The sequence below is a fragment of the Cyprinus carpio genome, chromosome B5 (assembly GCF_018340385.1).
Source record: "Cyprinus carpio isolate SPL01 chromosome B5, ASM1834038v1, whole genome shotgun sequence".
Taxonomy (NCBI): domain Eukaryota; kingdom Metazoa; phylum Chordata; class Actinopteri; order Cypriniformes; family Cyprinidae; genus Cyprinus; species Cyprinus carpio.
In genome coordinates this window covers 35,744,951-35,768,133 of record NC_056601.1, presented here as the reverse complement: position 1 = coordinate 35,768,133, position 23,183 = coordinate 35,744,951, and the positions used below count along the sequence as shown (strand labels likewise).

General features: G+C 35.5%; 1 protein-coding gene across 16 annotated transcripts in view; it reads left to right on the top strand.

Annotated features, from left to right (window-relative positions):
* dnm1a (dynamin 1a) overlaps positions 1 to 22,673 on the top strand; it is a 65,908-nt gene extending 43,235 nt beyond the window's left edge. For 4 of the 16 annotated variants that reach the window (XM_042723317.1, XM_042723318.1, XM_042723319.1 and 1 more), the window contains 8 exons: positions 11,124 to 11,233; positions 11,434 to 11,545; positions 11,654 to 11,665; positions 11,759 to 11,929; positions 13,207 to 13,448; positions 14,362 to 14,562; positions 18,189 to 18,897; positions 20,717 to 22,673. In XM_042723317.1, the coding sequence (XP_042579251.1) occupies positions 11,124 to 11,233; positions 11,434 to 11,545; positions 11,654 to 11,665; positions 11,759 to 11,929; positions 13,207 to 13,448; positions 14,362 to 14,562; positions 18,189 to 18,225 (885 nt within the window). In that variant the 3' untranslated portion in view covers positions 18,226 to 18,897; positions 20,717 to 22,673. Of the gene's footprint in view, positions 1 to 11,123; positions 11,234 to 11,433; positions 11,546 to 11,653; positions 11,666 to 11,758; positions 11,930 to 13,206; positions 13,449 to 14,361; positions 14,563 to 14,863; positions 14,910 to 16,613; positions 16,651 to 18,188; positions 18,898 to 20,716 lie in introns of all 16 variants that reach the window. The other 12 variants (XM_042723324.1, XM_042723320.1, XM_042723325.1 and 9 more) reach the window with 10 other exon arrangements.
* Positions 22,674 to 23,183: the final 510 nt, after the last annotated feature.

Sequence of the window (23,183 nt, the reverse complement as noted above, 5' to 3'; positions counted from 1 at the left end):
CGCTACGTGATAGTGCAAGTCTGATGAGGCTGAAACAGGCAGAACATGTAGGTGAGACACACAGGCGATGATGCGTTCTGATTGGAAACTTCCTGTTTCCTGTGGAGAGTGATGATGCATTCCCTGCGGTTTCATGAAATTCCCTAAAACCCTGCTACACGTTAAAGTACATGGATTTAGTACAAACTGATAAATGTTTCTTCTGCCTTTTAAACACTTTATACACTAAACATATATATATATATTATATATATAAATCAACATAATAAATTGTAGTACTTAAGCTTGTTTCTGGTAATAAAAAAAAACATTTTATATTTTAACTCATTAAATTGTACTTTTATTCTAACTTTTAGACATTTCGTAGATTTTTTTATAGTGTCTATATATACATATATTAAGTTATTAAATCGATGTACTTTTATCTATCTATATATTTGTTTATCTCTGTATGTTTCTGGTTATTTAGTGATACATTTAGCATTTAGACTTTGATAATCCCACACACTCTTCTGCCCTCACTGACCTCTGAAATAATCTTCATCACGGCTGGTGATTTTTAACGTTCATCTGCTCTCGCATTAGTTCTGCTGTGCGATGAACGTCAGATCAGCTGTTAATAATAACCGAATACATCATCAAACTCGAGATTCCTCATTAAAAGATGAAGATACTGCACCTCATCCTCCTCTTCAGCACGAATCCAGGTGTTTGTCAGATGTTGATCTCAGTTTCCCATCTGCAGGACCTCAAAGTCTCTTCACCCTCACCGTCGCTTTTTCCCATCATTCCGTGTTCCCGAATAAATCATAAAACTGCATCCACTAGGATCTCCTGGAATCAGCGTCTGTCGACGAGCGTCTGGTCTCGGCAGTGACTCGCAGGCTTGACGTGGCATTGGACTGTTAACTAACTTTACTAGTGAGAGAGCCAAGGAGCAAGAGAGGAGAAAGAGGCGGGACTTTCTTCTCCTTCCCGCCTCCGTCTGGCTTTCCTGCTTTTCGGGGAGTCGGCAGGAAATGGAGGGTCAAAGGTCAACAGGAAGTGAAGCGCATTAATTTGCTGCATGTGTTGTGTCATTTCGGGGAGGGGGTTGGGGTGCATGTAGCGTGTTCGAGTGTGTGTGTGTGTGTGTGTGTGGGAGCTGCGTGGCTTTGTAGCGCTGCAGGAATGTCGGAGTTTCTTGGCAAGACGGCGGACTTGTAATAACTCCAGATGTGCGGGCCTGTGGCGTGCTGGTGTGTTTTTTCTTCTGAGGCCGATTTCCTTTCCCTGTCCGGCGTGAATAAAGAGGCCTTTATGCTGGATGACCCCCCCCCAGCACCATGTAACTGGGTGGAAATCAGGACCAGATTTGATGTGGGAGGTGACGGCGACCCACGAGAGATCGCATATAAATCCGAACCGCAGCTGACTATCACGGGACGCTTCTTACAGATGCTGCTCTTGTTTAAGTTCATCTTACTAGTGCACTTACTTAGGTTTACTTCAAGATGACAAACTACAGTCCTACTAAGTGTGTGTGTCATCTGCTGTGTTTGTGCATGGGATTATTTACAGTAAATGTTAAAGCATCATTGAATATTTTTACTAGAAAACGAGACCAATTTATAAAGCAAAAAAATTATATTTTTGCAATTTAATTTATTATTAATTTATTTATATTTGATATTTTTTGCATGCTTAATTAAAATGAAATTAACAATTTTAGATGTTAAATTTAATAGTGCATTGATTAAATTAAATTAATAATTAATTAAAATCATGGCATTGATTTTTTTTGCTATGTAAAATATGTAAAAGTACTTTTAACAAATTTAGATGTCAAATTTAAAATATCAGTGACGGTGATGAATTACTGTACATTTTTTTATTTTAGCAGAAAAAACATTCACATGCTTAATTTTATCCAAATTAAATATTTAGATGAATAATTTAACTAATAATAAGTTAAAAGAAATGCCATTAATTAATTTTTCTTCTAAAATGATCATGGAAATTTTCACATGTAATCATCCTTTAACAAATGTACATATTTGAATAATTGAACACATTAGTGCATGACATTATTTTCAGTTAATGTTAAAGGATCTTATTTTAACTGGAAAACTAGATCAATTTATATGAGCAAAAAACAAAACAAAAAAAAAGACAAAAAGAAAAAGCACCTTTTTTTTGCATTTTTCCCCCGTCTCAAAAGGGTTTTATTTGCAGTGTGGTTTATGTGAGTGCAGCAGTCAGTGTGGCGTTGTTGATTAAATTCAATTGAATTAAAAGTTTTTTAATGAAGAAAAAAAAATAATTATTACTATATATACAGTACTATTTCCACTTACGCTTAACATGAGTAAAAGTGATGCTTCTGAAGTGTGTGAGAATAGAAACTGTTTTGTTGCTCTTTAAGTTACATTTTGTACAAGCAACCGGCGCTCACGTTTTTTTTTTGGAGCAAATGTAAAAATCAGGTCGTTTCTGACTCACTTCAGATTCTTGTTCTCTAGTTAATCTCCACCCATGAGTCCAGCTCTCGTTCCTCTGGTCTGCAGTGATGTGGTGTGAGTGTTGTATTGTGGGTAGTGAGTCACAGGCGTGTGCTCTGGGTGGTGACTGTGTTTGCTTTAGCTACGGTTTCTTCTCTCAGACCCGAGCCGGACTCAGAAACGCCTCCACGGGGAGCTGGCTCAGCACTCACTCTGTGGATAGTTTTTTCTTGTTTTAAAAACATTTACATATTTTAAAACTGGAAAATTCAAGAAAAATGTTCAGAAAAAAGTGCATAATATTAGTTAAATTAATAATATTAGAAATAAAAAAACATTCTTTTTTTCATTTTTTTTTTTTTTTTTTTTTTTTATGTGGAATTTTCATATAAATGTTTTATTGAATTGAACTTAAATGAACATCAAATTTATTTTTATATCGGATTCAACACACTAGTGCACAAGATTAATTAAATTATTATTTATTAAAGAAAAAGCTTAATTTTTAAAAATATTTTTACTGGAAATTTACAAGAATTTTTTTAAATGCTTAATTTAAAATTAAAGTCAAATTTATCACATTAGTGCATGTTATTATTTACAATAAATTTTAATGGAACATTTTAACATAGGATCAATTTACATGAACAAAAAATTGGAGAAAAAAATAGAAATAATTAATTTTAAGTTATTTTCTCTAATTGCATGCAATAATTGGTTGACATCTAAATTTGACATTTGCATTTTTTCTGTCTAAAAAAAAAAGTATTATTTGAAATGAGTTTATTTGTATTTAGCAGTCAGTGTGGTGTTGAATCAAATTAACCCGTGACCGCCTTCAGTGCAACTCTAATGCAGTTCTCAGTTATCGCTGAGAGTATGTAAATGCTGTAAACCTGCACCTGAGATGCTTAACTTCACGACCGTGTTCGCTTCTACTGTGAAGAACCAGAAAAGCAACACCTCCCTCCACTGCTAACAAACCATCATCCTCTCATTAAACTTCTCTCGGCTGTCGGGAACATTTATGTTCTTTATGAGGGTGGCAGTGAATGAGTTCAGTACGTTCAGTTCATTTTGGCTCGACACACTCAAATTTCCCTTCTGCCTGCGAACCCAAACACACTGTAATGTCATTTCAGATTTACATTTCGTATTTGCATTTTACATTTTTTTAATTTTAATTACAATAAATAAGATGTTGCCAAGGTTTTCCACTATTAAATATTTTTAATTTATCAAACCCAGAGTGAGATTTTAACAAATCACCAATTCTCTGCAGGCAATGCATGCACTGATCAAAGCTTTCTCTTGAATGCAATCCGATTTGAATAAAAGCATCTGCCAAATGTATAAGTACAGGACGTTGCAAGCTTAGATGCAATGTTTGATGCATAGACAAAGTCTTAATAAATATTATATGCAAGTATGTAAACTCACCGTTGCATTATGCAATGTTTATTTCTTGCCTAATAGAAAGAAAAAAAAAACTGAGCATGCAGAAAAGCATGCCGGATGTCAGCGTGTGACCTTTAGCAGATTAGAGCTGGGCAAAAATGTATTTATATATTGCAACTAAACAAGCAATCAAGTCAATTGAGATTTGCTATAAGGTACATATTGCCCTATGTGAGTATACATGAATGTATATAAACTGCTGAGCGATAGTTACATTTTGCAACAAAACAAGAAATAAATAAAAATCAGGCAGTAAAAGTAGTGAGTTTTGTATCATGTCAGTAGTTCTGCTGTTTTCATAGTAGCTTTTCCAAATATTACTGTTCTGTATTTACTTAGCATTTTATTGCACACAGTCAAGAATATTTTAATAATTTTAGTAAATCCATGTTTTTCACGTTGCAAAGTATTTCAATAATAATAAATACAGAGTTTTGTCTTTCTTGACGAGGCTATTTTGTATGGAAGACTGTTTCTGCCATAGAATAAAAAATAAAAAGGTGACCAAGTTTTCTCACACACAAAAAAAAAAGTTTATATCTTTAAATTCTGACTTTGTATCTCGCATTACATTTTGCAATACTGAATTTATATCTTATTATTCTGACTTTATTCTTAGTTACAAAGTTTTGTGAAGTGTGATTTGGTTTTTGTGAGGGAATTGTATGTTGTAATTGTGAAATAAAAAGTCGCAATTATACTTTATTCTGGAGCGGAAATGCGCTTCCATAGTTTTTAATTTAGTGAGTTAACGTAAATTTACTAATTCTGTCCCCCACAGATCCCCAGATAAACACTGCTCTGATTGTTAAAACTAATTATATCAAATAATCAGAAAATCTTCCTTAAATAGTTTGTTTTGTTCAAGATACTTTTTGTGAGTAGCTTGTGGAGTAATGACTAGTTAAGCACTTATAGCTTCAAGTTAGTTTCAAAGCTCGTAGATGTCAAGAGACAGAGCTGTATGAGGGAACTTTCTGCAAAATGACGCGGTGCTTTTTTCCTTTTGTGAATTAAAGACAGAAAGAGGGGGAAAAAAAACATGCATTTTGAAAATTGCTGTTGGCCTTGGCTCAAGGCGCAGTCGTTCTGGTAATGAGGGGGTAGAGCGGCATTATTGCTCCCAGATGCCTCCCCGCGTCTCTCTGGCCTTTGATGCAAAACCAAGACACCAGCTCTTTTCAGTCTCTCTCTCTCTCTCTCACACACACACACACACACACACACACACACACACACACACATGCGGCTTAAAGCAGCATATTACAAACCGCTTCATTTTTTGGTTTAGTTCTACATCTATGATCACACCTGATACCATTATCGCTCTACATGACGCAGAGTGTCCTTTCTGATGTATGAACTTGGACATGACGTGTCTCAAAAGTGTGCTTGTGAGGCAGTTTTGTTTGGATTAGCGCAGCGGGCCGCAGTCAGCCGTGAGAAGTGTGTTTATGAATCGAGTCTGAACTTCCTCCGCTCTCGTAATTGCGCTGGTATTAGTCACACCAAAAACAAAACAATGGAAAATATTCACAGTTCTGTCCATGTGGTTGGACATAGGAAGGAAACATCTCTAATGAGAACTAGTTTATGTTTCATCTGTTTCTCTGGAACAGAAATGAGATTCAACTGAAATGAGATTTTCAAAATAGAGCTCAACAAACTGTGGTCCACACGTCCTGTGTGTAATGAAAGAGCAAGATCTGCGTGGTGAAATGTTCTTAGTAAGTGATTATTTACGTTCTTGGATTGGATTCATGAAAAACATCAAAGGAATAGTTCACCCAAAAATTAAAGTCTGCTGAATATGTGTTCACCCTCAAGCCATCCAAGATCAGGATGAGTTTGTTTCTTCATCAGGTTTGTAGAAATGTAGCACTGCATCAGTGTCTCAGCAATGGATGCTCTGCAGTGAATGGGTGCCGTCAGAATGAGAGTCCAAACAGCTGATAAAAACATCACAATAATCCACAGCACTCCAGTGCATCAGTTAACATCTGTAGAAGACAAAAGATGAAACACATCCAGCATTAAGATGTTTTAAACTAAAATACATAGAGTCTATAATCATAATAACACTTCCTCCAGTGAAAAAGTGCTTCATCTGCTGTTGTCTCTCACATCAAAATCCAGACACATATTTGTTTAAACGCTGCTTGATCTGTGCAGATTTCTCTCCTGATTCACACCAGAACACTTTTTCACTGGAGGAAGTGTTATTATGGATTATGGACTCATATTTTAGTTAAAAACATCTTAATCAGGGCTCCGAACCGGTTCAAGCAATGAAAATGAAAACCATAAACAAACAAGATTTTGACAGGAACAGAACCAGAAACAAAATCAAATTTACAGTTCCGTACAGAATCAAAAATTTGCAATGGCCATTAACCAGTTAATAACGTTATTTTATTGTTCCATTTAATATTTGAAATTTGCTGTCAACCAATCAGGATTCACTTAATTCATTGACAGATTAACAAAACAAAAAAAACAAAAAAATGTGCTGAGTTTCGGTTTATTGTGACGCGATTCAAAGTTCACGGAAAGGAAAACGAGACAGCAGAAAGTAGTTTTCTTTATTTTGCAAAAGTTTTACAGTTTTGTTTATTTTACAGTTATATTTATTTTGCAAAAGCTTTACAGTTTTAAATGATGATCTGTATAACCAACCAGCCTTGGTTTGACCATATCACGTCGACGCCTCGCGCACACACACACACACACACACACACACACACACAACATATTTGCCTGTTCATTATAAAAATAAAATAGAGTTAAAGAAACATATAAAAAGTAACACTGCTCCGTTGTGCGATCTGTTGCGTTCAGCGTGAACACACTGTGCTGATATATAGCCCATGTGAAGGATGATGTTTATAAAATATTCTTAACTTGACTCTTAAGTTACAAAATAAGAATGTTTTTTTTGTGTTTTTTGATTCTTGTTTCTTGTGTCTAAGGTTGTTTGTTTTTTAGGTTTGATTGGACTCTCAGTATCAGCTGACACAATTCAAACTTCCTGTCTTGAATCGCTGTGGGAGACGGATCAGATTTCTGCTCTGGAACCAAGTGCACCACCTTTCCAGAGATTCAAGGTTTTAAAGGCCCAGAGCCATTGAGACTTTACAAGACCATATGGAGAATCATTCAGTGTGTGTGTGTGTGTGTGTGTGTGTGGACCATATAGCGAGAGAGAGAGAATCATTCAGTGTGTGTGTGTGTGTGTGTGTTTAGGGAGCTGGGGAGGTCAGAGGTCACGACTGATATACACTGATGTCTGACTTCTCACCCTCTGATGACTTCCATGCGTGTGTGTGTGTGTGTGTGTGTTTTTTTTTTTTTGTGTTGTTTTGTTTGAGGTTGTTTTTATTTGCTGGTGTGTATATATATGGCTCTGTGGGTCTTTTCTTTATACACACACGCACACTTACACACACACTTAAACACACACGCACACACACATTAACCCTTGAAAAGAATAGCGTTGCGCTGCCGACGCACAAATTCACTGCTTTTTTAATCACTGATGTCTGGGTCTGTTTTTTGAATGCATTAGCAGATCTACTCTTAAATTAAATTAAATTAAAAACTTTTTAGTGTTCATTTATTTTTTGCTGGGTCACTTTTCATCCTTCAATAAATAAATAAATAAGTATAAATTTTAGTTCTTTTTTAAATATATATATATATATATATATAAAAAAAAGCAAGGCAGTTGAGTTCGTTTTATTTTAGAAAAAGAGAAACAAAATGATTGTACGTCAAACTAGTTCATATCACCAATATTTGTATAGGTTAAATATAGTTATATATAGTTTCTTAAATATTTGAAATAATTTTGAGACTGACTCTAATATGATTTCAATTACTTTTTTCATTTTGAATAAAAAAAACTATTAATTCACCTGCAAATAGTATTATACATAGGAAATACATAATAAACAAATACTTTATCTGAAAGTTAGTTTTTTCTTTTTTAATTAATGTGTCTTTTTATTATATTGTTTTTAGTTATGATTAATTACAATAATGCTAAATTATAATCATAAAATGCATGATTCTAAATATCAACTTCATTTTAATTTCTTTTTTTTTTTTTTTTTGTGAAAATGACTTTTTGACAGGTTTTATAAGACTTAAAAGATTTTAAAAGTTCTTGATACGGTGCATCTGGAAAGTAAGAGCTTGAGAATTCCTGCAAAGAAGAATGGGAGAGACTGCCCAAAGATAGGTGCGAGGCTTGTAACATCACACTCAGAAAGACTCGAGGCTGTAATTGCTGCCAAAGGTGCTTCAACAAAGTATTGAGCAAAGGCTGTGAATACTTATACATGTGATTTTTTTGTTTTTCATAAATTTGCAAAGATTTCAAACTAACTTATGGGGTATTGTTTGTAGGATTTTGAGGAAAATAATTAATGTAATCCATTTTGGAGTAAGGCTGTAACATAACAAAATGTTGGAAAAAGTGAAGCGCTGTGAATAGGCTACTGTCCAGATGCCCTATATTTCATTATACTGTACGTGTTTTGGTTTCTAATGAGTAAAATGTTTTATGTTTTATTTTGAAAGTAACAGTTCATCCAAAAAGGACCATTCTGTCATCGGTTACTCACCATCATTACAAAACTCTGTGACTTTCTTTCTTCTGAAAGAGCAGTGTGAATGTTCTGCTTTTTGTGATTCACAGAAGGAAGAAAGTCATACAGGATTGTAATGATACGAGGGAGAGTAAACGAGGACGGAATGTTCATTTTTCTCTGCACTGTTCCTTTAAGAGCGCAGACGTGATCTTCCTATCATCTCGGTTTCCTCTTTTCCCTGCACTCGTCTCTCTCATATAATCCTCCTCCCAGAAGATCCGTCTCCCTCCTCTCCTCTCCTCGAGCCTCTTTTCCCAAAATCTGGCTGAGGAGAAGGAAAAGTGTGACTCACTGAGTGGCTGCGTGCGTGTGTGTGTGTGTGTGTGTGTGTGTGGAGGAGACGGTATGTTTTATATCTGATGATGAGCACCAGGTCCAGCTGGCACGAGCACCTGACCGAGAGGACACACTCGGAAAACCCCTGACATTCAATCCCAAATCTGATTGCATTAAATCCTCCAGAGTTTCAGAAGAGATCTCAATGTCTCAAAGATTTGCCAGAGTCTGTAATTAAAAGTCTCAATGTGAACTCAAACTCAAAATTCCATCGATAATGCTTTTTCAATACAATGAGAAAACATACAACAAAATACATCTTAACAATAACATACTACATACATTACATAATATATACATTATCTTAACAATAACATACTACATACATACACATATATATATATATATATACACACACTGCCTAAATATATATTTAATATATATATATATTTTTTTTTATTTCATACTGCCCTTCAGAGGCTACAGAAGATAGTTACATGTTTCTCAGAAGACAAAATAAGTTAAATTTACCCTGATCTTCAAATTTAAGAGGTTTTCACCCCCGGCTCTTAATTTCTCCTTCTGGAGCATCAGTGAGTGTTTGAAGCATCTGTAATAGTTGCATATGAGTCCCTCAGCTGTCCTCAGTGTGAAACGATGGATCTCAGAATCATACAGTCACTGCTGGAAAAGGTTGAAATAGACAAAATGCTGGAAAACCAAAGAATTAGTGGGAGCTGAAGGATTTTTCTGTTCAGGACAAACAAGGGACTCATGAACAACTATCACTAAACACAAACACACAGCTGTGGATCATTCAGCTAACAACACAGTGTTAAGAATCAAGGGGATGTAACCTTTTGAACGGGGTCATTTTTATAAATTCAACTATTATTTTCTCTTGTGGACTATATGTAAATGTCTTTTATGTGAAATATTTTATTCAGGTCAGTATTAAATAAAAATAACATGCATTTTGTATGATCCCTCTTATTGTAGTAAAATTATTAACATTTTATAGATTCTGCAAGATGTATGCAAATTTTTGACTTCAACTGTGTATATATATTTACTACTATTATAAATTATTTACAAAAAAAATAATCAATCTTCAAAAATGCTCACTTAATTTTTGCACATTAATTTTATTTTATTAAAAATTATTTTAGTATACTATGATAGCTTTAGTTTTTTTAGTATTCTAAATTAGTTTTCATATTCTGCGTTTTTATTGTACTTTTGAAGTTTTTTTTTTAGTATTCTAAATTAGTTTTTATATTCTGCGTTTTCATTGTACTTTTGAAGTTTTAGTAATTTTTTGTTTTTGTTTTTTTGTTTTTTTGTACTTCAACTAAGAAATGCTGGCTTGAGAACTAGATGAAATAAGCTGAATGTTTTTTACATTATTATATTATTTTACATTTTATTTTATTTCAAGGCAATTACTATTATTATTTATATATTATTACTAAATTTTAGTTAATGTTTTCAACAGACATATTTATCTATGTAATTTTAGGAGAAAAAAAATGCCTAATGCTTTAGTGAAACATAACTGAGATTTTACAACATCTCATGAGCACCAATCAGAAATCTCTCCGCCGTGGGAAGCATCACGTGCCCTGTTCTTTTTTCGTCCGCTCCAGCTGGCCGGTGTGTTTTTACGGGCGTTACGGCAGGGCGCGGTGCTCGCTCTGGTGGGCAGGGGAATACTGACGGCCAGCCAGACGGCTGTGGTGCACCAGTCAGCCTGCAGACTCCGCCATCAACCAACCGCCCTGACGGTTTATTTTAGAGCTCTGACGGCTCTAATCAGTTCCAGCCGCATGTGGCGGAGGCTAAAATCACTCTGCTCAATATATATATATCCCACAGATTAAAATAAAAAAAGGAAAAAAAAAAAGTGCACTAACTTTGCATGCATACACACATATCTTCTCTACCTAAACAAAAAATCAGTGTTTAGTACCCATGACCCAAGACCAACTGCAAAGCAATGCCCCTGGCAACCACTCACTCACAAGACCTTAGCAACTGCATACTGTAGCAACACACGGAACACGTTAGTAACGCATATGACTTGTTTGTATTCCGTTCTGCCTTTTCTTCAAAGTCTTAATCAGTTTCTAGTTGAATGACTTCAAGTCGAAGTTTCTGAAACGCAATCAGCTTCACTGAGGAGCTGTTCACAATCAGCATGTGAGAGGCGCAGGACACCTTTCATTAACCTCAGTACACTCTGTTCTGCCCCCTGCAGGAGAAAGAGAAGAAGTACATGCTACAGGTGGACAACCTGAAGCTCAGAGATGTGGAGAAGGGCTTCATGTCCAGCAAACACATCTTTGCCCTGTTCAACACTGAGCAAAGGTCAGAGGTCATAATCCTTAATAATGATCGCAAAAAAAAAAAAAAAAATCATAAAAGGCTTAACTTTTGTCATGTACAAACAGGATTTTCAGTGGGAACAAAATAAATGATTATGTGACATTACATTAAAACAATCTATTTCAATTTTGACTATCATGCTGACTTTAAAGACTAATCTAATGAATGTAATGCCATGACAGGAACGTGTATAAGGACTACCGTCAGCTGGAGCTGGCCTGCGAGACTCAGGAGGATGTGGACGGGTGGAAGGCGTCGTTCATGCGTGCCGGCGTCTATCCTGAGCGCGTGGTGGTGTGTGTTCGGATTGATCAGATGTGAGTAGGAATGAATAAATAGAAATGATGCACCTCAAAATGCTTTTCTCTCTCTCTCACGCTGCTTCCCGTGGCGTCACTCTAGGAGAAGGAAAAGGTACCAGCTTTGAGTAGCACTGAGATTTTTTATGAATCGTTTGCATCGCCGTCTTCTGTGTTTGTGTGATTGTGTGTCTGTGTTTGTCTGTAGAGCGACGCTGGAGACGAGAACGGCTCGGACAGTTTTATGCACTCCATGGACCCTCAGCTGGAGAGGCAGGTGGAGACCATCCGAAACCTGGTGGACTCCTACATGGGCATCGTCAACAAGACCGTACGAGACCTGATGCCCAAGACCATCATGCATCTGATGATCAGTAATGTAAGCTGGTCTGTAGCAGAGATGCTCAAGTGGTGAAAGGTTGTTAATTCAACCCCCACGAGGGTTGTTTCATGAAATATCAGCAACTAAGACAGTCCTTAACGTTATAAATCATATGTGTCCCTGCAGCACAGAAGCAGTCATCAGTAGCACAGGTATATTTGTAGCAATAGACAACAATACATTGTATGAGTCACAATTATACATTTCTCTTTTATGACAAAAATCATTAGGATATTAAGTAAAGATCATGATCCATGAAGATATTTGGTAAATTTCCTACCGTAAATATATCAAAACTTAATTTTTGATTAGTAATATGCATTGCTAAGAACTTCATTTGAACAACTTTTAAGATGATTTTCTCAATATTTAGATTTTTTTGCTTCCTCAGATTCCAGATTTTCAAATAGTTGTATCTCAGACAAATATTGTCCTCCTAACAAACCACACATCAATGGAGAGATTATTTATTCAGCTTCAGATGATGTAGAAATCACAATTTCAGAAAATTGCCTGGTTTTATATATTTTGGAAACCCTTTTTTTTTTTTTTTTTTTTTTTTTTTTTTGGACATACTTCATTGGATCACTAGATTGCATTGCATTATATGTTTGGATTATTTAAATATCATCTTACTAAGACAATATTGGAGGTATAGACTGACCACTAATATGTATATCATTTTATGTCAGTATCTGCTGTACTGTTATAAAGAGCTCATTGATTTACGTTACAAGTATCAGAATTTCATTATATAGGCTAAATATCAGCATCTGCACCAGATTCATATTTTGAGTCTCTATTCTATTCTATTGTCTCAACTATTTGAAAATCTGGAATCTGAGGGTGCAAAAAAATCTAAATATTGAGAAAATCATCTTTAAAGTTGTTCAAATGAAGTTCTTAGAAATGCATATTACTAATCAGATATTAAGTTTTGATATATTTACGGTAGGAAATTTATTAAATATCTTCATGGAACATGATCTTTACTTAATATCCTAATGATTTTTGGCATAAAAGAGAAATGTATAATTGTGACCCATACAATGTATTGTTGTCTATTGCTACAAATATACCTGTGCTACTTATGACTGCTTCTGTGCTGCAGGGACACATATGAGCCATAAAAGCCTGAAGGATCAAGTATGATACTCAGCAAAAAACACAAATGCGCACATTTAGATTTCCCTAAATTTGAAAAAAAAAAAAAACAGATTTTTCTGAGTATAATCCTGAAGAACGGTGTTGTGAGTGAGTCTCTGGTCTCTCAGACGAAGGAGTTCATCAATGCGGAGCTGCTGGCTCAGCTGTACTCGTGTGGAGATCAGAACACGCTGATGGAGGAGTCGGCCGAACAGGCGCAGCGGCGCGACGAGATGCTGCGCATGTACCACGCGCTCAGAGAAGCACTGAACATCATCGGGGACATCAGCACCACCACCATCTCCACCTCTCTGCCTCCGCCTGTGGACGACTCCTGGCTCCAGGTGCAGCGCACGGGCTCCGGAGGAAGGTGCGTTCAGGACGGAGAGGACAGATGACACACAGATAAACTTTTATTTTATTATTATTTTATTATAACAGTTATCATTTTAGATATTTTGGCTCAAAAAAAAAAAAAAAAAATAGCAAATCTTCCAGATCTCCAAAATCATCACAGTGAAATAAGTAGTAAAAGGTTATGGAGTGTAATTACACCCTATACTGGAATAAATATTAGCAGCCTATTAGCTATTATAATATATTTTTTTTTTTTAAGTTGTAAAAGGTCATCAAGTACAATAGTATTCTATAATGAAATAAATATATACTTTAAATACTTTATTATTCTAAACCATAATAATTATATTTCATTTATTTATGTAATAAAAGCTCATGTAATACAATAATATCCTATACTGTAATAAATATATACTTTAAATACTTTATTTATTATAAACCATAATAATAATTATTATTTATATACAGTACTTACAGATACATTGTGTATTAATTTACTCTTCCTGTTTGGGTTAATGCGAGGCTCATGAATATTAATTGCTATATTCTTTGAGAAGACAGTACCTTTAGATTCCATGGCAATGTGAGCAGAAACTCATTAATATTCATGAGCTCAGCCTTACGTCATGATGTCAGAACCAGCCACGTGAATCAGTTTAAAACAACTGATGGGATTATAGCGCCACCTGCTGCTGGAATATGAAATGAGCACACTGGCCACCACAAAATACTAAGAGATGCCTAAAATTAAATATGTAATTAAGAAAAGCTGAATATTCACTGCCTTTGTTGCTCTTTACATTTAACTTTTAGAATGTAATGCAAAATAGTATATGTAGTGGCAAATAAAGAGAATTTTGTTATTGTTGTTGCATAGACAAAGGTAAGAAAATACTTAATGAGAAGAAACAATATTTCTCTGTTAGGTCTCCGGCAGCCAGCCCGACCCCTCAGAGACGGGCCCCTCCTCCGGGGCCTCCTGCACGCCCAGGTTCTCGTGGTTCGGCCCCGGGGCCCCCTGCTGCCGGCGGGCCACCTGTTCCCTCTCGCCCGGGAGCATCTCCGGACCCCTTTGGCGTGCCTCAGGTCCCGTCCCGGCCTAACCGCGCTCCACCCAGCGTGCCCAGGTGACACCCAATTACCTCAGACAGCAGAAACTGCTAATGAAACAATGTATTTGTGCTGGAAAACAATCATAATGCGCTCAGATTGAGGCATAATTATGTGTTATTTCTGCAGCGATAGCGCCAAATCGAGTTGCAATCTGTAGGTCTATATGTTTGTCCAACCAATGGAAGACAACCAATTCTGTCTGATGTCGCTAGTGCAGCAGAAATGATACACAGTGTCCATGAAACATTCAGAAATGCTCAGACGAGACTAACCTTCTAGTGCTGCAGTCTAATAATAACATGCGTTTGCTCTTAGCCGCGGAATGTGAGCCTCTTCCGCTGGAGTGAGTGCAGTGGTGTGGGTGAGTTAACCGGTCACCATACCAGCGTTTAAACCATAAGCAGCCATCACTGAAACTCAGCTCATTCTTTATCAAAGTGTCATCAGATCAGATTCAGATGTCTACAGTCTGGCGTCCTGCTTCTAACTCTTATAATCGTTAAACGTTACAGATTTATACCATATTAGATGCACAGTGTGTTCTCAGTAGAGCTGGGTGATATAACAGATATTCACAATGAGTTTAACACTGTTAATATTTTGTTCAAAGATCGGATCATTAGACATTTTTCTCGTGACAGAAATCTTCACGTTGCATTTTTCATATATTACAATGTTTTAGCATAAATACACTAGCATTTTAAAGTTTTGAGGGCAATATTTTATGTCTATAAAAGTCTCTTCTGCTCACCAAGGCTGCATTTATTTGATCGAAAATACAGTAAGAATTGTGAAATATTATTACGATTTAAAACTGGAAGTTTTCTACGTGAATATCTATTAAACTGTAATTTATTTCTGTGATGTGCAGCTGTATTTTCAGCATCATTACTCCAGTCTTCAGTGTCACATGATCTTCAGAAATCATTCTAATATGATGATTTGCTGCTCAAGAAACATTTCTGATTATTATCAATGTTGAACACAGTTGTGCTGCACAATCTTTTTGTGGAAACTGATGCATTTTATTTTTCAGGATTCACAGATGAATAGAAAGTGCAGCATTTAATAGAAACATTGTAACATTACAAATACGTTTACTGTTACTTTTGATCAATTTAATGCCTCCTTGGAAAAAAACTAATTTTAAAACTAATTTTAAATTATAAGAAAATTATTTTTGTAAATATACTTTTAAATTATTTTTTTAATTATTGATTTTTTTAGAATATATTATTTTTACATAAAAATGTATACATTTATAGTGAATTTGTAATAAATTTAAATAATAATTTATTTCAGAAAATATCTTACCCCAAATTTTTAAATGGTATAATATACAGAAATGATTTGAATACTTTAACTATCTTTTCCCTGTGTTTACATCTTGAATTTAGCATTCTGAATCTTGCCTACGATTGTTTAACTGAAATGATGGTACACTGAAGGGCTTATAAATCGAAGTAATTTTGATTCTTTAACTATATCACCCAGCTCTAACAGTCAGCAGCATATCTCATGTATGAATGTCTGGATCACGTCAGCTCACATCAGACGCTTTACTAACTGTCCACAGGACGGCCGGAGGGATCTTTCTGCTTTTATTTGTGTTCATTGCTGAATTTGTCCTCTGTTGCTTGTGATTTGACTCGTTCTAACACTAACGCCAAGCGCTTGCTTCCTGGCAGCAACACACACACACACACACACACACACACACACACTTCCCAGCAGTCGCTCACACACCTTTCATTCAGACCTGTATTAAATCCTAACTTGAATGCTGAAGTCCCTGATAAATGATTGCACGCTGGTCTGCAAAACCTCTGAATTGCTAAATCTGTCTAAATCAAAATGATTGCACGCTGATCTGTGTAAAATTTGAATTGCTGATTATTTTGACTTTTTGTTGATGTTGGATGTCAGTCTGTGGTTAGCTTGGATTGGAGAAGTGTTGATGTTTCTGTCTCCTCCATGTTAACTGTGTGTGTCACGCTCATCCTTCTCTTGCTCCTCCCATCACTCTGGCTCCACCCCTCCTGCTGATATTGATTATTTTTCACAGAATTACAATCAGTGACCAATGAGGACTAACGCTTCTGGTACGTCTGTGGTTCTCTCGCCATTCCCCTTCCCTCTGCATGACCGACTGTCTCTGAGACCCTCCCACACACACACATACAACAGTCCAGATATGATCTATCGGGACGCTTTTATTTGACAATATACACATAAACAATAATAAACTCTTTACATGGGGATGTTCTGGTTAAATGCAACCGAAGCTCTGTGACATGCAGTTGGTTTTCTGTCGACAGACTGAGGGATGAGTCAGTTACAGTACCAACAGCATATCACGTTGTATTTAACACAGAATATTCTTCTGTGTTTATAGCAGATCTTAATTACTGAATGTGAAAATCTTTCCAACAGCCAATCAAATCCTTGTCCAGCTTGCATTTAGTTTGCTGATTGGTGATTTCTGATTCTGTAATGTGCAAACATTACGTCAGTTCTCTGAATGTGTGCTTCAGGTTGATTTGGTTTCTATTTCATTTAATGTAGATCTGAAAAGCCTTTCCTTCTGCAGCCCCGTGCACTTGTTTTATTTCAGTTTTGCCATCGTTATTTATGATCCCGCTTAATAAAAACACTACAAACATCCAGACAAATCCTGCACCTTTTAGGGTGAAAATGAACAGTGGGGTCAAAGGTGAAGTGTCAGCTATATTTGGTCCATGTTTGTCTCTTGTCATGTCTGTCATGGCGTGATCTCTGAATGCTGTTAAACATGTTTCACAACATGTCTCTGTCTGCACACGATCAGTACTGATCCACCACACAACAGTTATGCACAGATCTATCAGTCATGGATTAGTAACACACAATACACAGTAATGGAATTTTTAATTACATTTTATTTGTTAAGATAATGTCAAAAATGCTGTTTTTTTAATAAACAAATAAATAAATAAAATAATCATTTACTTAATTTTTATTTGATGAAAAGTATGAATAATATTATTAAATGATTATTATATATTTTATTTTTGAATTTAATTATTTAATTATTATTGAATTGATTTCTTGATTTTGTTTAGATAATGTCAAAAATGCTGTTTTCCTTTTTTAAATAAATATATTAATCATTCTTTTATTTAATAAAAAGTATAATTAGTATTATTAAATAATTATTAGTAGATTTATATATAATATATATATATATATTATTAGTATATTTATTTTAGAATTAATTTTATTACCATTAAATTAATATCTTGACTTTATTTAGATAATGTCAAAAATGCAATTTCAGTTTTTTTTAAAAAGAAATAAAGGTATGAATTTATTTTAAATAAAGGTTATTAATATTATAACAAGAGATATTTGATGCGTTACATTGGTAAAACTATGAGATTAAATATCCTGAATGATGATGCTTTCAGTAATTTACTGTATTTTAATTTTAATGACTCTAATGAGAAAAAAAATTCACTTTCTCAATGAAAAATATTTTTACTTTCTCATGTGAATGAAATTCTTTCACATTTAATGAATAATTTTGTGGATGTTTGCTGTGTGTGTGTGTGTGTGTGTGTGTGTGTTACTCATCCATCTTCTCTCTGTGTTTCCATGGCAGCCGGCGACCCCCAGCATCACCTACTCGACCCAACTGACCCACAGACTCCTCCCTCTTATACCATTAACCCCTCCCACACCCTGTGACAGACAGCGAGGACAGACACACCCATTCAGCCAGAACCCCTCCCCTTCCTGCTCCTCAGCTCACACACACATTAATACACATCATACAACTCTATAACCCTCTGTCACAGTTTAACTTTCGTTTCACATAATCCTGTCATCGTCAAACCAAAACCAATACTTGAGGAACTACTGACATCTTGAGAGCTGGAAGGTTAAAAACATTTATTTAGGAAAGGTAGCTCTAGAACACAACACTTTTATGAACTCAAACTCTTTGACAGATGGTTGATGAGTTATACATCACTGTTTATCCTCTTTATTTTAAAGAATGAGCTTGACAAGAAAAGATAGATGAATGAGCACAGGGTTTGATAAATGCATTTCTGTCACTTTATTTACTTTCTGTCATCTTTAAGCTTCTTTTGGCTAGCAGATGCTTGATTTGCTGCTGTTTATGGATGCATTATCTCTCCAAAGTGTGCTCTGGAGTCTCATGATAACTGCATCTTCTGGAATGAGCTCGTGTGCTTCTGTATTTCTGTTCATTACTTCGGCTCTTTTTGTTTTTGTTTCGCATGTGTGTCGGGCTGCAGTGGTCCCTGAGCTCACGGGCCAGAAGACGACACCAGACTCCCCGAAGGGTAATAAACTTTCCCATAGTTCCACAGTCATTCCACACGAGTCTTTCCCTCTCTGAATCACGAGTCTCTTACTGTGTGTAGGCTGAGAGAGTCACTGACAGAAAAGTTTAAATCTAAACATACTAAGTCAACAATAAAATAACTTGCACTTAAGCCACAATTAAATGTCTAAATGTCATTACATTCGATAGTGACAGGGTTTTTCCACAGGGGTGTTTATGAGGAAAACTCAACTGATTCAAATGAATCAAATGGTTCATAAAATGATTCAGTTGTTCGAAGCGCACGCTGGCGACACCTGCTGGTCGAAACGGTGTAAATACATTATTTCAATATTTTCATATGTATTCAATTAAATATAACCTACAAATTATTCAATATTAAGTATGTGTATATTTTGTGTTCTATTATTAATTGATGGTCCTTTGTGTGTTTTTGAGAGAGTTTGATCAGGCCGATTAGAGACACTAGATAATTAAATGCTGATATTAAATTATAAAGCTGATACTAGATCAGTAAAACATAACACACTGGTTCATGTGTTCACTGAGATCTTTTATCGACGCTTCGAAACGTTCGTAATGAATCACATGAACCACTGATTCAAATAAAAAAGATTCGAATCTTCATGCAGCAGTGTTTTGAAAGCGCCCATCACTAAAGCAAAACACGTCCGAGTTTAAACTGGTTTAAATCAGCTTTTATTATCATTAAACACTTTGTTTGAGAGTTCATGATGTCATTTACTGCACGGCGGCAGAGAAAGATCCGAGTCTTACCTGATGTCGAGTCGAGACGAGCTCCTAATGTTTCCTCATATGACATTTAAACCTGACTTATGTAGAAAACACACGAGTCTGTGTGTGCGCCAGCGTCTCCTGAGGTAATTCCAACTTAAAACAAATAAAAATATCAATTAAAAGTGTCATTGTCGCCCTAAAAATAACAACAACAACAAAATCCTCTGAGAGCAATAACCGTTTGAGACGCAAAATGGCGCCAAATTTTGAAACGCGGCAAAGCATGCAAAATGGCGCCAAATTTTGAAACGCGGCAAAGCTTGAACATTAAATGTTTTTAAGCTTACAGTTAAATATATTTGTTTTTGCACTGTGTTTGTTAAAATTTTATTATTGTAATTGAATCATTACAAATTAATGGATGAGCGCTGATTGACCAATCAGAATTAAGTATTCTAGAGCGAGAGTACTAGAAAACAAAACGAATAGAAATAAATATGAACGAAAATAAGATTTAAAAATAATTATTTTTACTAAAATAACAAATAAATAATGCTGTACAACACTATAGTAGAAAAAAATGAAATAATGTAACTTAATAAAAAATAAATATTTTCCAAATAATGTTTTTACACATATTTTATAGTATTAATTTTAGTCTTTATACATGTAAACAGTTGACTTATAAAAATCAAATAAAAACAATAAATTTCATAATCTAAATAAAATACAAAGAGATTCCGAAATAATCTGAAAAGTTTAAAAAAGCTGCAGAATTTGATTTTCTTTCATAAAATGATTGACATTTAGACATTTTAGACATGACTTTAGTGAACAAATACTGAGTGTGGCCACTATATCACATTTCTTCTTGATCCTAAATGAATAACATGTTAACGATTACGTCATATTGAAATGTTTTTAATTAATGGAAGTTATTCAGAGGTTTGAATCTGGTAAAGAGGGATCGTGGGGTTTGTCTTCTCTCCGTGTGACTCCGAGGACAGCTTCTGCTGAGCTTTCATGTGTCTCAATGCTTATGACTCTGTCTTTTTTTCTCCTCTGCTTTCCTGGCTCAGCCGGTCAAACACAGGCGGCCCTTCTCGCCCCGAGAGCCCCTTTTCTCCACGCGACCCTTAGCATCATTTCTTCTTCTGTTCCTCCCCACATCGAGTAAAACAACCCAAACCCACCAGCACAAGAGAAACAACACCAACCAGAAACCTTCCAGATGTTCCCTGCATCCTCGGCTGGAGGAACGAGTTTCTCTCTTCGGTGAAACCTCCTTCAAGCTCACTGATCAAACCTTCAAGAAACTCGTTATAAAGGGATCGTTCACACAAATATTCACCCTCATGTCGTTTCCCTTTTTCTGTGGAACACAAAAGAAAATATTCTGAAGCACTAAACGGTTTCGGGTCCCACTGACTTCCATAGTTTGGACAAACAGTACTGTGAAAGTCAATGGGGCCCAAAACGATTTGCTATCTGTTCCAGAGCCATTTATTCCCCACACTGCAAACAATCCCAATTTTTGTCTCTTTTTCCAGTTCAAAGGATGTTCATCTACTTGGAAACCTGAAAAAAGCACTAAAACAGGGATTTCCTTGCAGTGCAAACCTTGTGCCGATGTAAAAGCTCTCAGGTACGAGGACGTGTGTTCACTCTCAGACATCACTCATTCATTCACGCACCTTCATGTCATTTTAAACACAGCAGTGCAGTTTTCGGGTGAACAGACGTTCTCGAGTTCGGTGAGATGCTTGCGTGTTTACAGCTGATTTAATAAACGAGTAGAGACTAATGCTGAAGACTGTTGAGCGTTCAGGATGGTTTTCCACACGCAGGCTGTGTTTGGAATTGAATACTTGCTTACGGTATACACTTACTGTACAGGATATACTGCTTACTGTAATAGCATGCAGAAGTGCACTATTCAATGCTAAACAGTAGTATGCTACATTGTCGACTCGTTGCATGTTTAATTTTAGTTATTTTTGCATTTTTAAGTCTGATAAATTTGCACATTTTTGCAAATGTAGTCCATAATTTGGGTATTCATGCAGATCATTTGCACACTGTGCATACTACATACTGCAAAAATAGTAACAGTAGTGTATTCTGAACATAGCTGCATATGATTAAAGGTGCTGTAAGCCATTTTTATTTTAAGCACCACATCAATTAAGTTTCTTATCGGATAGAAATGATATTTTTTATTTATTTTTTTGCTGGGATATTAAAAATAGTTTAAAGCACCTTTAAACGCCACCAATGGACATTTTTCATGTGTGTGGACAAACTGTCCCTGTGCATTGAAATTATGCAAATGTATGTCAAGTCTGATTTTCCTGTCTGTAATTTAAGGTTTATTATGAACATCAAGATCTAGCGAAAACAAAACGTTAAATATCACTGCTGGTCTATGCATAGAAATCATTCCAGTTTGTTCAGGTGTTGTTTTTGTTTTGTTGAAAAGGAGAAAATATGAACACACCCCTCCACGACGGTGGACTGTAATTCTGTCGTTTGTTGTGATAATTCTGAAGATAATAAAGCCCCTGTTGCTGATCGTTGACGTTGTGGCATGACCAGACAGCTTCATCTGTACCGTATATCAATATACCGTATTTCTGTCTTCAACATGCACACCAGACCTTCCCAGAATCCACTCGGAGTCTTAGTAAAACCCACTAACCAGAAAAGATTTACCGTTATTTAAGAGTTTGTCATGGACATCCTATATCTTTGTGGTGCATTTATGCAAATTGTGCTTCCACTGTTTAGAGACTAGTCCACGTGTATGATTATTGAATATTAAATTATTATGGGTAAGTGATTTATTTAAATTAAGCTTATGTAATGGAGTGTGTGGAGGAATAAAGCGGGCCTCTTTCTGTGTTTGGACAGAAAGGTGTTACAATACTGAGTGTGTAACGGGTGAATGAGTGAGTGAATGTGTGTAACGTGTTCTGCTCTGCTTGGACGAGTCTGTCAAGCAGGACTTTGTCATCATTAAACTTCAGTGTACTGAAATAATGTTTTTCTGTCGTTTTTCTTGACTTCGGAGAACTTGGAGTGTAGTTTTCTTTCCTGTGCTGATGATGTTTCTATGGAAGGTCATTGATGCCACATTAGAAAAAAAAAAAATTTTGGTAAACCACAATTATGACCTAAAAAGTCTAATTTATTACACAAAAAGTTTCAATTATGGCACTCATAATTATGAGATGCCTCAAACTTATTCTTGCATCTTAACTCTTTATGACTCATATGTCAATTTTGACTTTCAGCATCAGATTTAATATCACAGTCATGCCTTTTTATCCAATATCTACGACTTGATATTTTTTTAATGACTATTTAACTCAATAATGAGTCATAATTATGAAATAAAAGATCAAAATCATGACATACTGAGTCATAATTATGACATGTCAAAATTATGACATAAAAAGGCAAAACAGTTGTCATTATTTTGATTTGTCTTAATGACTTTGTTTGTATTTTAACTTTTTATCTCATAATTATGAGGTGCTTAATTAT